A 14,779-nucleotide genomic window follows, 5' to 3' on the forward strand; every position below is an offset into this window, starting at 1 on the left:
AATGATAATTTCTAAATATTAAATTAAAAGAAGTCCACTGATAATTTTTACACAGTTAAGAAAACTTCTTTTGATTCCTTATAATTAAAATCGTGCAACAAAAGTCTACATTTACATATTACATATTATGTTACAAATCATACGATAGTCGCAGTAACATTTTCTCACAGAAATTTACATTCGCTGATCAAGTCTTTTAAAAAATGTTTTACGCGAAACTGCGGGTGTGAGTTGAAGGGTCGTGTTTTCATGTTCACGGTAAACATGGCGGAGACTGAGCAGTCGTCAGGTAACTCACATCAGTCAAATCTTCATTTAAACACGGAGAATTCAAAAGCGACGATACCAGTGATATATCTGCAGATTATACATGTTGTCGTTCAACATCTGAAGGGGGAAAGGGATGTGCACGTGCAGGAAAAACGCTTAATTGTGGCTTCACCGCGCCTCATGTAATGAATCGATGAGTCTGACAGCTCTGCGCTGTGACGCATGTATAGTTTATTACGCATTTTCTGCGAACAAACGACTCGATGTTATTATTTATTTGCAGTATTAGTGTAGTTACAATGCAGTTTAAAACATATTTTAGTCAGAGTATTGAACATAGCGGAGGAACACATTTAGCATGTTATTGTATTTTGATGTCTGTGTATAACTGAATAATGAAAGTTCATTTTCTAATGTGTATTCTGGGAACAAACTTTGCCTATGTTATTTATTATTTTTGGTAAGAAAATGACGAACATGTCCTCTTAGGGACAGTAATATGGGGTTCATAGGTTTTCCTCAGACTTCTATAATATCGGTGGACTTTAGGATACGAAAGAAACCTCTTTGTGTAAGAAAATTATCATAAGGGTGGGTGGATGAAGTAGAAATATATGTAAGGGAACAAATTTAGGACGTGCTCAGTGAAGAACGTTGTGTTTAGACATTGTTATATTCGGAGGTGGACAGTAACTAGGTACATTTACTTGAGTACTGTACTTAAGTACACTTTTTGAGTATCTGTACTTTACTTGAGTATTATTTTTTCTGGAAACTTTTTACTTTAACTTCACTACATTTGAAATAAAAATATCTTGCTTTTTACTCCACTACATTTCTGTCAAGGTCCTAGCAAGTAGTCTTGACGTCAAACCATTCTCATTTTCAACCAAAATACAACGTCTGTCCAATGTTGGAGATTAACGTCAATGTGACGTTGGATTCTGACATCAACCAGGTTTTCGTTGGGTTTGGTCTTCTAAATGTGTATTTTGTCATTGTTTTGGAGCACACTAGCTTTTAGGTAACAGTAAGGCTAACATATTCATACTAAAAGACACAAAAAATAAAAAAAGAATAAAAAAAATAGGGTACTATTTGAGGGAACCATTGTGGACGTTATAGACTGCATTAATCTCACATTCAATCCCACTACTGGAACTATGTTCTAGAAATATATTTGATATTGATCTGAGGGAAGCCAGGCATAGATTCAGAGGCATATGGTACTGTAAGTATTAAATACAACAATGTAACAATAATAAAACAGTGCGTTGACATTTACTTTTTACTTTTGATACTTAAGTACTTTTAAAAAGAAGTACAGATCGGTCCTTACAACTTTTACTTGTAACGGAGTAATATTTGACCAGTAGTATCTGTACTTTTACTTAAGTAAGGAAGTTGTGTACTTTGTCCACCTCTGGTTATATTTTTATTTTGACATTTTTTACTTTAGTAAAAGTTTCAGCTCTTACTAAAACTTCTTTAATCCCTTCTGTCAGATTACCATACAGCTGCTGGGAAAGGATAAATGATTATTTTTCTGAACTGACATGTCCTTCAACAGTATTAAAATATATATATATATATATATATATATATATATATATATAACCAGTTCAAGTTATATTACATTAATAAAGAGTTTAGAATCAAAGAATCCATTTTTAACTAAGTTGCTTTTGGTTCTTATTAGTTTCATTAATAGTATTAATATAGTTTTAATATGACACAAAAATTGGATGTGTCCATCATCTCTTGCACAGGCCCTTCCCATGAGGATGACAAGCCTACCAATCCTGTCGATTTCAACTTCATTGTGCCAAAGAAGGAGATCAGCATGGTGCCTGATATGGGCAAGTGGAAAAGATCACAGGTATGTTGTACAGCCCACTATAAGAGCAGTTTATCTGCTACTCTGAGAGATGGATCTTTCCCCAGTATCTCTGGAGTTAAAAGTAATGATAGGAATCACTTTTTCTTGTGTGGCATCTTACATCTTAAAGAGACAGTTCTAAAAAATTAAATGAGAACCTCTGCATTTATTATTCCTGTTAAAAATGTGCTCAATGGTTTTAGACTTGTTAGAAATTTAAATACAAATATGAACATTTCTGGCCTATAAAAGCTGCTCTATTGTTATATTGAGGGCAGTCTTAACAATCAATAAACCCCACGTTGCTTGCATTTGAGCATGTTTCTGTTTTGTGTAAGTAGGCATATGCTGACTACATAGGATTCATTCTGACCCTGAATGAGGGCGTGAAGGGAAAGAAACTCACATGTGAATACCAGGTGTCTGAGGTGGGTCACTGTCCTGCTTTTCTCTATACTGCTGTATGTTGATCTGTATGTAATAGATTAAGTAATTGGTGAATATGTTTTGATCATGATGACGCAGGTTCAAGGATCAGCTCATAGAAGTGTGCTTTTATGCTTTTCTCTGCTATCAGACAGTGGAGAAGCTGCTTGATATGTTGGGAACATTAGATCGCTGGATCGATGAGACGCCACCAGTAGATCAGCCTTCTCGCTTCGGCAATAAAGCTTACCGCACATGGTATGCTAAACTAGACCAGGTAAGTGCCTGCATGAAATCAAAATGTCCTTCTACGTATATGACCAGTGTTTACCTTTATACTGCTTTAGTTTGCTTTGGAGTCGGTTCTTAACCAAGCATTGCCAGTAACTTTAAGCATACAGTGCCTTCAGAAAATATTCACCATCCTTTTGATTATTTCTTCTTACATTGTGTTTCTCCAAATTAAAACAGAATTTTTCAGTCCAGTATTTGAAGGAGGGAATTGGTTAAGGTGAATACTTTTTTATGGCAATGTATGACTTGTGTGCTGTTGGTTTGAGGTGAAATGATGTAAGAGTGTTTTGTGTGTGCAGGAGGCGGAGGCTCTGGTCACAGCCGTTCTGCCGTCAGAGCGTCATGAGGCTGCTCCAGAGATAGCAGTCTACCTGAAAGAGTCTGTGGGCAACTCCACCAGGATTGACTATGGCACAGGTCTGTGTGGGGATACACAAGAATACATCTTTATTTTATTCATTAAATGTTTGTGCATGTGTGTTTTTCCATAGTTGTCTTTTCACACTTTTATCTATTACTCTTGAATAAATTTAACTGTCACCTCAGAGAGAATAATAAACGCAAAACATGAACTTCTCATTCAGATTTTTCATTTTAAAACTTCAGCTATATGGATTTTTTTCACAGACTGATGATGTGTTTTCAGTTAATTTTTTTTGTATTTTAATTATTTATTTATTTGTTTTAAGTGTGTGTACATTTAAAACACTATACTTTGTGTCATGTTGAATTGGCACTAAATTAAGGCTGGAATACACTACACTACTTTTAAAATCTAAACAGATTTTTTAAAAACTGGGCATCATACACTAAATGACTGAAGATTATACACTACCAGACTTTAAAGTTGTTCTGATCACAACAAACTCATGCAGAAAGATATGCCTTTTTATTAGGAGACGCATGACGAATTAAAAATGGTTCGGGTTCTAAAATTGGCTAAAAATATCAAACATATTAAACCCAAATCTGCAGACTGGCAATGATCAACGACTTCTCCAGACTTAATTGGGGCAAAAACTGTGTAGTGTATTCCAGCCTTTACACAAAACTAGTTAACACAGCTGCATGAGTGTTTCAAAAACAGCAGCTGAGGAAGTGATGACATCTTTCTCTCTTCCGACCAGTGCAATCAGTCTCTTGATATTTTTTCCTCTTTTGTAGTCATTGTTGTTATTGGAGCAAATGTGAAAATCATTAGCTGTAGTTTCTGTTTATGACTATAGATGTTTACCGAACTATGATGCCTTAAGATTCAGAGAACTCTGGGACTGTGAAAAGGGTCCATTATATACTCTTAAGAATATCCAAGTGTATAGTTAATGTCGTTCTTCTGAATGATCACTAGAGGGTGCTGTTGAAACACAAAACATTTGCCTTTGAGAGCTTCACATACTTTAGACACTGAATGATAATAAATCTTAAGTACACTATACAGTTCTTGTTTCAAACTAAGTCTGACATTATTCATGCTGATAGTCTTTTTGTGAAAATAATTAAAAGTTCATAAGAGTGAGTTATTTGTTGATTAAGTTACACTGGGTCATGCTATGTTTTTGTGTGTGTGTAGTGTAACCAACAATGACAATGCAAACAGAAATACTGTAGAATCACCTTGCTATAATTTTGTAGTACAGTGTCATTTAATCTCATCACATTCAATTCAGTCTATAAACTCACCAATTAGGTAAATCGCTGTGGTGCTCTAGATTCAGCAGTGCAGGAGCCGCTAGTTGCATTATTTAGCATAAGAAGTAACATGTTTCTGTGTGCAGGTCATGAAGCAGCATTTGCTGCGTTCCTCTGCTGTCTTTGTAAGGTGGGAGCTCTGCGCAAGGAGGACCAGCTAGCCATCATATTTAAAGTTTTTGACAAGTTAGTGCATCTTTTTTTTTGCTTGACTTCTTATTTTGAATATGTTGAATCTATAACTCCCAGCATCTTCAATGAGCACGTCTTCACTTTACTGCACACTAAATGCCAACAAAACAGTTTTGACAATGTATATTAGTGTTGCATTTTGTGGTTGATGGTGTAAAGCAGTGGAGAACTCATTTGCATCAAGCATTATGATTTGATTGGCATAGGTATCTGCAAGTGATGCGCAAACTGCAGAAGACGTATAGGATGGAGCCGGCAGGGAGTCAGGGAGTGTGGGGTCTGGACGACTTTCAGTTCCTACCCTTCATATGGGGGAGCTCACAGCTTATAGGTAATGACTCCTCCTTTGTTGCCCATTTTGGCTCTATAATTCTGTAATGCTAATATTTTTATTTCGGATTTATTACAGTTTTTAATAGTTTTAGTTTATATAAAACACTGTACCTAGAGCAGGGGTGGCCACGTTCAGTCCTGGAGAGCCACAGTCGTGCAAGGATTTGCTCCAGTTTGATTAGGGATGGAGCTGAACTCTGCAGGACCGACGGTGGCCACCCCTGACCTAGAACTAATACATTAATTTTGAAATGGCTGGATCCAGGTTGATGGAGACACCTAGTGGTCACACTGTGTAACTGAACTATGTTTGTTCATCTATTGTGTGTAGACCACCCAACCCTGGAGCCCAGACACTTTTTGGAGGAGAAGGTTGTAAACGAGCACCACCAAGACTACATTTTTCTGGACTGCATTAAATTCATCAGTGAGGTGTGTGTCATCTGGCATCTACTCATGGAAGGACCGTTTATCCTTTCATTTTCATTTAGTTGGGGGGATAAAATTTAGATCACACACAAACAAAAACTCTTACGTTTCATTCATGTAAATACTTAAAAATACATAGTTTAAATCTCTCTTTCTCAGGGAGGTTGTGCTTGGACTCCACTCGTATGAGTCATTTCCTTCCTTTCCTGCATGTTGTTGTGAATCACTCCTAAGGCCCCTAGAGCCCACCCCCTCCTTTCTCCCCCCCCCCCCCCCTCTCTCTCATTTCCTTCTCTTCATTCCTCTTTGAGGGGCTAGTAGGTCTCTGGAAAGTCCAGCTTGATGAGAGCTGTGTGTGTGTGTGTGTGTGTGTGTGTGTGTGTGTGTGTGTGTGTGTGTGTGGAGTAAAGCCACACAGCACTGCCATTCATAAAGTGCTCTTTCCCAAAGGCAGCCCACAAGCCCCTCTCATAAACTCCTGTGAATAGACTTCATAATACAGTGACATGATGATGACTGTCAAATTACTAATGCTACAGAAGAGTAAATAGTCTTTTGTTAATATTCATATAATTTTATTATGTTTATTTACTTCACACATACATTCTACCGATCAAAAGTTTGGGGTCAGATTTTTTTAAAGAAGAAATTAATACCTTTATTCAGCAAGAATGCATTAATTTAATCACAAGTGTCAGTTTAGACATTTATAATGTTAATACTATTTCTGAAAAATGCTGTTCTTTTGATATTTCTTTTGGGGGGGGGGGGGGGGGTATCAATGTTTGAGCATGTTAAAATGATTTCTGAAGGCTCATGTGACACTGAAGACTGGAGTAATTGCTGCAACAGTTCAGCTTTGCCATCACAGGAATAAATTACTTAGAAACACCTGTATTCTATTTTTATAATATTTCATAATATTACCGTTTTTCTTTCTTTTCTTTTTTTAAATTAAATAAATGCAGTCTTGCTGAAAATAAGAGACTTCTTTTAAAAGTTTTTTTTAAATCTTACCCACAGCAAACTTTTCAACGGTAGTGTATTTTTTATTTCCTCCGCAATCAGAGACATTATTATATAAACGCTATGAATTTAGATTTTCAGTAGCTTAATTCAAATAGTTCCATTAAATCTAGCTTTAATGCTGATTGCACGGTGTATCTTAAGCTTACTACCATCTCAATCGCTACATATTTTTCCTCTTTTAGATGAAAACAGGCCCTTTTGCTGAACACTCGAATCAGCTTTGGAACATCAGTGCTGTTCCTTCTTGGTCCAAAGTCAATCAAGGTCTCATACGAATGTATAAAGCAGAAGTAAGTATCATGGTACTTAAAACACTTTTACACGTCAGGAGAAAAACTTGTGATAGTGACTCCTTATATAGAGTATGTAAATGGTCTATTGGTAGTTTGTGCACTAAATCCAGCTTTATCATAGCTGAAAAAAATCAATTAAAGCTCTATTCAAACAGCAGAATTGCAGGCTACCCACTCACATAGTCTACATGTGACATTTATAAATGTGTCATTTTAACTGCCAAGCCGTGGATTCAGTCTGTGAAGTTTCAAGACCAGAGCTGAAAGAGTTAACTGAGCATGTGTTTGAGGGGAAGAACCGGGTGTCCCACCCCCTCCTCCAAAGCCCACATCCTGTGTTGTTGAGAAGAGGGCAGTGCTCCCTCCCCCTTCTCTCCCTTCAGCACAGAGCGAAGCTGAGGGGCCAGTCTGTCTGCAAATTCCCCTCCTCCTTCCCTCTCTCTCTCTCTCACCCTGTCGGTCTTTCCCCACCCCCCGTATACATCACACTCCGGTTCTCTCTTTGCCTCCGTCAGCCAGGGATTCGTCACTGTTACTGATGTCTTTCAAAGTCAAACACAAGCTAAAGATGTTTTTTTTTTTTTCGAATATGAAAGCTATTTTATATGGCTTGATTTAATGCTGTATCTTTAATGTGCTTTTTGTCTCAATTTCACTTTTTTTTCTACATTGTTGTAAAAATACATACATGCTGAGAGGTTCCTGCTTCACCTCTCCGCCGACCTTATGTGTAGTTTGAGGATCCTCTACACTTTAAAAGTGTTCCATGGTCCTAGACTTTTATTCAGCAGCGATGCATTTAAATGATCAGAAGTGGCCGTCAAGATATTTATAGTGCTACAGAAGATTTCTTTCAAATTAATGCTGTTCTTTTGAATGTTCTATTTGCCAAAGAATCCTTTTCATAAAGATATTAAACACCACAAATGTTTTCAACATTGATAATAATAAGAAATGTTTCTTGAGCACCAGATCAGCATATGAGAATGATTTCTGAAGGATCGCTTGACACTGAAAACTGGAGTAATGGCTGCTGAAAATTCAGCTTTGCCATCACAGGAATAAATTACATTTGAAATATATTTAACTAGAAAAAGTTGTTTTAAATTGTAAAAAATATGTCACATTAATTCTGTTTTTGGTCAAACAATTGCAGCCTTAGTGAGCATCTTTAAAAAAAAAAAAAAAAAAACTAACAAAAAAACACTTTTTAAAAGTAGTTTATGTGGGAATATAACCTCTGTATATTGTCTTAGTCTGTTTGGACTCCATAGCATTAGACATTTTGAAAGCTAGCAAATCTATTCTCTTGCTGTAAAGTTGATTGATACTAACTTTTTCTCTGTCATCCTCTCACAGTGTCTAGAAAAATTTCCCGTCATCCAGCATTTCAAGTTTGGCAGCCTGCTCTCCATCCAGCCAGTCAAACCATGAGAGACAAAAAAAAGAATTTTCACCTCATCAGAGAGCACCACCAAAACTCCCACTTTGGACGAAACCACTTCAGTTCAAGTTAACAAACCTAAATATGCATTCTCATCACCAGCGGTGCTTGGTCTTACTCCTGAAGATCTGCTTTCCTGGAGAGTTCTGTCCCAAAGCTGCTTGAATACATCCAAGCCTAAAAGATTTAAGTAAACCTGAAGACCTAGATCAGGGTAGGCAACGTCGGTTCTGGGATGCTGATGTCTTACAGAGTTTAGCTCCAATCCTGAAAGAAACCTCATCTGCCTATAGCCTTAGTAATCCTGAAGACCTTAGTTAGCTTGTTCAGGTGTGTTTGATTAGGTTTAGAGCTAAAGTCTGCAGGACATCGGCACTCCAGGACCGATGTTGCCTACCCCTGACCTAGATTATCAGGTTCAGGAGTATTTGAGTTGAGCTGAACTAAACTCTGCAGGACAGTAGATATAAACAGCCCTGCTCTTCACAATCTACTAGTTGTGAATATGAAACCCCCCTTCTGATATTCCCTTTAAGTGATGCAATTAGTCTGAATGGTTTTATTTATCTATTCCCTGCAAGCAGGAAGTTGTACTGCTACTTAGACACCTGCAGTAAGCATTCGCAATGCAGTTATCCACATACATTTTCATCTGGATTGGCATTTATATATATTTATGTGTATATAAAGAAAGATGAACGTTTGAAGGCTTGGTTTTGGTTTAATGGATTCTATTTCCTGTGTGCAAAGGTCTGAAGCCAATGAACAATAATGTGTGTGTGTGTGTGTGTGGTGGGGGGGTGTTTGTGGGTTTATGGAGCACCAGTGTCTCAAAAGGCACTTGTAGTAAACTTCTTGCTGTTCAGTTATCAAAGATTGCTGAGGCATGCGTTTGTTGTGAGTGGTTTTGATAAGTGTCATTTTTACCTATGTAAGGCATTAAGAAGTTGTCAACCACTCTAAGTTTACATTTTTGCTGTGCTTGTTTCTTTCATATTCACTTCACTGAAAATCAGATGAGTAAAATAACAAAAATACCTTTATAGTTTCTGAACAGCCACATGTAGCTAATACCCCAGTCTTCTGTTTGCTAAATTAAAGCAATTAATTTGCATCCAGAAGTTAAGTATATTTCATTTCTAAACTACATTCTGTATAAATGAATGGTTTCAGTTTTCTTCAAAACCAACACAGAAGGGGTAACATTTCAAGATAAATGATAAAATTACTGAAATATTGGTGCAAAGCTTAATTTACTCAAATGTAGAAATTCCTTATCCTGTTAGAACCGGGCAAAGCATCTGTGAACACTTTTTTTTTTACGTCAGAAGAAATATCATTCACAGTGTAAGTTTTATATAGTTCTGCACATTATTGCAAGCACTTTAAATTGATGAATGGTGTCCTGGGTTGAGAATAAAATCATTTTAAAATGAGAGGCACATTAAACCATGCCTTTTAGTCCTGTCTTAGTTCATTCGGCCTAACAGAACTGACAGACCTGGGCTGCCTTTCCGAAATACTTTGTAGGCCTAAGATATATAAATTCAAATGACATTATTGATGATTATAACTAAGGATTTGCTTAAACCGTTTGTTACGACCAGCCTCGTATTTTTAAGTCTAGTCACAATTTCAAAAGAATATCCATTGTCAAAATCATTACTGTCTTACAACGGGCTTTTTGAGTTTCAGTATTTAATAAAAATTGTTTTTAGATTGGAACTATTTAATAATGGGACATAACACTTACTGTTTTTGTGCTCTCTAACCACCACAAGTAAGGTTTAAGTTAATTAATCAGTACGTTGTGTCACTTCTAATTCTACAGAGACTTACCAGGGTTAACAATTTGTGAATTGGGTTTCTTTTCATCAAAATATACAGTTCACAGAAATTTCAAGTAGTTTCAACAGTTTCCTGTTATGTGACATGCTATAATTCATCTAAAACTATATCATTCAAATAAAAAGTTCTGTTGCCTCATAAAGGGAAATATATATATATATATATATATATATATATATATATATATATATATATATATATATATATATATATATATATATATGATTTCAGAGCAAAATGGTTATTACATTTCATTCAAGCTAAAATTGTGTTGCTGAATAATAATAATATTAATGATTAATAAGAAAAGCTTTCCATGCTTTCCAAATGGGATCTCTGAAACAAGTTGAGTTTCAGTTGAGTCATTTTCGGTTATATTCGGTTTCTGCCCTGTCACTGTCCAGCCGCCCCATTGTGAAACTCCGCGCAGCTGGCTGAGTAATTGACATGAACGCATGCCCCCCCCCAATTGTATTGTTCAATTGTATTCAGACGCAAGCTCCACTGCTGAGTTCAACAGGCGCAGCTGAGATAAGATAAGATTAAAGTCGTGCCTTTTGTCTTCATTAACATTTAATGTAACCACTGCGCCCCTTTCACAAAGCGGCTGATTTTGGAAGGTGTAAACAGAAGTGTACTGGGTATATACATCACGTCCAACGGTTAATGAAACATGTGCTAGGCTATCTATGTCGAATGGTTTGTGTGCGTGTAGAATTGACGGCACGCGGATCCTTCCATTATGTAAAATTAGAAAATCTGCATTCGTTTCGTGCGCGCGCTCTCCATGGTAGCGTTTCCCGCGTTGGCCACGCGGAGGAGCTCGCAACACACCACAGACCATGTTGTGCATGCCTGTCAAAGTTTTTTACTAATATACAAGCGGTACTTTTTATCAAATTGATTTGGTAACGCTAGCTTAGACAACTTTCCCCTAAAATCAGCCTATTCAGAATAAGACAAACGAGGATCTCAAATATAAAGTGTTACGCTCATTATATATATAGCCGACATTAACCTTGTTGAATCATTCAGTTATTTCACTGACATGTCGCAACACAAACCAAGCAAAACATATTTGCACGGTTTTAAACGCTTCATCATAATGTACTACACAACATACCGTGCGAACGAATTACCTGCGTTATTAGCGATATTTAAAAATGCGCGAGGCAGCTCGTCGAAAATAGCCATGGCAACGACCTGATAACAGCCTATGTGTGTTGGACGTTGATGAGTCGGACGTACTGCGGTATCTCAGATTGAGAGAAGCAGAGAGGTTTCGGCTAGAGATGAGATGGAGACCGGAGAGAGGACGGGGAGGGGAGGGGAGGGGAGGGGTGGGGTGGGGTGGGGTGGAGGGGGTTGAAGCGGATCCGAGGTCAGCCCGAGGTGCCGCTACATAGGCGCTCTAATACCTTCATTCATTGATTTTGAAGAACACCACCATGTGGCATACAGCAGAGATAACACAGTCTGCAAGTTTAGAGGGAGTTTCTGGCAAAAAATTTGCGCGCTCCTTAAAACCAGTGACCGCCAATAGGACGTGAGGCGCGTGACAGGCTAATGTTTGCTGTTAGGGATCCGATCCTTGCTTCAAAACCCTCGTTTTGAATGTAGGCTTCATTAAATGATACACGCTTTAGTATCATAGTATCATAGACAGTTTAGTATCCCGCAGGTAATGGCATTTATCTAAAAGTAGATTTCAGCTGATCCAAACCAATGCTGAAAATATAAATTTAGGAACTTAAGTGCAGTTTTGGCCATTTTGGAGCCACTGAGATCAAGAAATGCTTGCCGTTTATTTCTGTAGGCTAGTACTTGATTATAAATCTAACATTTCTGTTACAGTGAGGTATGGAAAATTTGGCAAATATAATGAATATGACCTTGTTGTTGACATGGCAGATGAGACGTGCTAAAGAACCTTTCTGTTGTGTAGCTGCTTTGACTCAAGCTCAATATCAGCAGGCCTGAATTTTAAGGCTGCTTTAATGAACACTGTAGGCTTACCAAAAAAGAGGCAATGCGAAGTAGGCTTCATTTTTTTTATTAAGGTTATAAATTTTAAACAAATAGTTTCTAAAACAGTTTTACCCGGTGATATACAATTTAATATGCACAAAAATACAAGAATACCAACAAAATATGGAGAATACGCCTGAAAACGTTTTTAATTCAGTACACATAGTGCTTATATAATGCGAGGACGTATGGCTATGAGATTGCCTTTTTAGAACAAAAGGTCTAAGTTTGTAGAAAATAAAATAAAACCCACAAAACCAAGCAAATGCTGGCATTATGAATTACTGTGAAGGCTTAAACTTTTTTTCTGAGAGCAAGGGGGCGGGAAATGGATAACGCTAGAGACTGGATAGTCAACATAAAATACCTGGCAGATTAAATCACGGCGTGCATTGTGGGAGTTGTAGTGTTAATTAACGGCCCCAACGTTCAGTGTTGATGAGGTGACTGGCGTAGGCGAACTACAAACACACTTAGAGGAACTGGAGCTGTAGGTCAGTGCAGTCAACAGAACGCACCAGTCCTCGCCACTTTTAACAGCACATTTCAGAAAACAGAACGACAAACTCCGACAGGGTGGGGGTTCAAATATTGCACCTTCATTAGCCTACTTGATTGCCTTGTAGGCTATGATATTAAAAATGTAGTCTGTGTACGCCAGTCCTCTTCCTGTAGCTCTACGTTAAGGACAGCACGAGCTCAGAGAGTCTTGTTGTTGTAGCCTGTTCTACTAGTAAACTGGTAGTCGTTCCGACATTAAAATGTTATATTAAATATGACGGCTGCTTAAAGTGTTATGTGAGAGAAATAAGCGTGCAGTGTGCAGGCTTCTCCGTTTGCAGCCTGTTATTCATAACATTATATGGGTTGTAATGTTATTTTACAATACATCTTTGTTAAAGTTCCTGGGAAGGGAGAGGGGGAAAAAAGAAACAATCCACGAGCGAAACATTCAGAGACTTTCAATGTTTGTGGCCATAGCTAGCAGTCTGCGTTGGGTTTAAGGCAACGAAATTCAACTTCGTTTTAAAACGTTTGTCGTAATATCGACATTTGTTTTAAAGGATACATTACAAGTGGTAGGCTACAACCACTGTCCGCCTCCCCCACCGAAACGAAACCAAAATAAAAACGCTTAAATAACTTTGCTGCAAAAATAAAAGTCAATTTGTCTTAGACTTTGTACAATTTCATAAAGTATCTGTATTCGCATTAACCACAGAATCAAAAGGCTACAATAGCTCTCGTCCAAGCCCCTAAACTCGCAAGGGCTTGTTTGCTACAGAACTGTCCGTTTAAGGCTTGCTCAAAGTCCGCTTGTCTGCTCACCAGTCCCGTGAACCCCGAGCCGAAGATCGAGATGAGGTTAGAAATGTTCGACGTGTTCAAGGGCTCCGTGCACGCGTAAGAAGAGTCCTCGAATTTCGCTCTTTTGCACGGCGTAAAATCCGGTACCTCCTCGATCTCGGACACGTAGTACCCAAAGTCAAGCTTGCGTTTCTTGGCCGGGCTCTGCGCGCCCTGGCAGCACTGTTGGAGCGAAGCGCAGCAGTCCTGATGCAAATACCCGTTCTCTACTGTGGTAACGACATGCGTGTCCAAATCGAGCACTGTAGTTTTGTTGCAGTGCATGTTGTTTACCGGCGAAAAGTCACAGTTGCACACGGGATAGGCTTCCGCGCAGCAGCTGCGGTAGAACGAGGGGTCCGGCGATTTGCAGACCTCTTCGTTTTGGAGACCTAGGGGCACCGAGCAGGCGCTGCTAGGCTGTATGTGCTGCACCGAAGGAGCCTGGTGACTGACGGGTAGGAGCGCGCCGCAGAGGCTCGCAGACTCGCTCGCGGTGCCGCAGCAGTCCCCAGTCTGCTCCTCGCAGTCCTCCACCAGATCGAGCGGGTTCAGCTCCTGGATCTCGTTGCAGACGGTCATCACCTCCTCGTACTGCTGCATCCTGTAGATTTCGGCATACTTCTCGTTCATGTAGACTTGCCTGGCGTTCCTCAGTACATAGGAGACAAGCAGGTTTTTGTGCAGCTTGATTCCTCCTCTCTGCGTTCGGGAGTTGTGGATTTTCCGTAAAGATATCGAAATGAGACTTTGTGCATCCACTGCACACTCCATGGTGCTGATCATGGTCGGGGTCGTGATGTTTTCCCACTTCTCCAACGAAGGGAACCAACTTTATTTCACTCTGAATCACGAGATTTCGTTCGAGGATGAAGGCTTAAGTCAGCTCTGTGGAGAAACATTGAACGTGGTCGCTTCTGCCTCAATGTGTGAGCGTAGGCAATCATTAGCCTGCGCTTGCTGCCATGGTATATATATGGCGAAGAACTTTCCGCCCACTTTGCCTCCGGCCAATCAGGGACTGAGAATATCGTTGAGTGACAAGCAAATCTCACCCAGAAGTTTTGATCTCGTCCAATCACAGAGAGGCGGTTCTTCTGTGCTATTCAAATTCCAAACTGACTTTACCAAACTGGAATGTTCTCATGAGGCGCAATGTACATCGGAGTTCGGAGTGCGCGCTCTTGTCATGTGTGCTGGAGAAACCACTTGAAAGATCTGACATAAATCCACTAAAATCATTTGTTTAATACGTTAAAACGAACTAAGCACTGTAAG

General features: G+C 38.8%; 2 protein-coding genes across 2 annotated transcripts; one reads left to right on the forward strand and one right to left on the reverse strand.

The window, feature by feature from the left end:
• The first annotated feature begins 165 nt into the window (after nucleotides 1-165).
• On the forward strand, nucleotides 166-9,392 carry LOC132139644 (serine/threonine-protein phosphatase 2A activator-like). The gene is made up of 10 exons (XM_059548150.1): nucleotides 166-289; nucleotides 2,040-2,149; nucleotides 2,491-2,577; nucleotides 2,727-2,852; nucleotides 3,169-3,286; nucleotides 4,645-4,744; nucleotides 4,957-5,081; nucleotides 5,415-5,515; nucleotides 6,724-6,831; nucleotides 8,194-9,392. Exons 1-10 carry the CDS (start codon nucleotides 250-252, stop codon nucleotides 8,266-8,268), a joined length of 990 nt encoding a protein of 329 aa, XP_059404133.1. The 5' UTR covers nucleotides 166-249; the 3' UTR covers nucleotides 8,269-9,392.
• A 3,950-nt stretch (nucleotides 9,393-13,342) lies between these two features.
• Nucleotides 13,343-14,454, reverse strand: LOC132139645 (immediate early response gene 5-like protein). Its single transcript, XM_059548151.1, has one exon. It carries the CDS (start codon nucleotides 14,285-14,287, stop codon nucleotides 13,379-13,381), a length of 909 nt encoding a protein of 302 aa, XP_059404134.1. The 5' UTR covers nucleotides 14,288-14,454; the 3' UTR covers nucleotides 13,343-13,378.
• Nucleotides 14,455-14,779: the final 325 nt, after the last annotated feature.

This window comes from Carassius carassius, chromosome 4 (assembly GCF_963082965.1).
Source record: "Carassius carassius chromosome 4, fCarCar2.1, whole genome shotgun sequence".
NCBI classification, from domain to species: Eukaryota; Metazoa; Chordata; class Actinopteri; order Cypriniformes; family Cyprinidae; genus Carassius; species Carassius carassius.

Bases quoted from the DNA above. Each gene is read 5' to 3' on its own strand.
- LOC132139644 (XM_059548150.1), top strand. From the start codon at position 250: ATGTTCACGGTAAACATGGCGGAGACTGAGCAGTCGTCAG. The intron at 5,516-6,723 runs GTGTGTGTCATC...TTCCTCTTTTAG, and splicing joins GCATTAAATTCATCAGTGAG to ATGAAAACAGGCCCTTTTGC. The intron at 6,832-8,193 runs GTAAGTATCATG...ATCCTCTCACAG, and splicing joins TACGAATGTATAAAGCAGAA to TGTCTAGAAAAATTTCCCGT.
- LOC132139645 (XM_059548151.1), bottom strand. From the start codon at position 14,287: ATGATCAGCACCATGGAGTGTGCAGTGGATGCACAAAGTCTCATTTCG.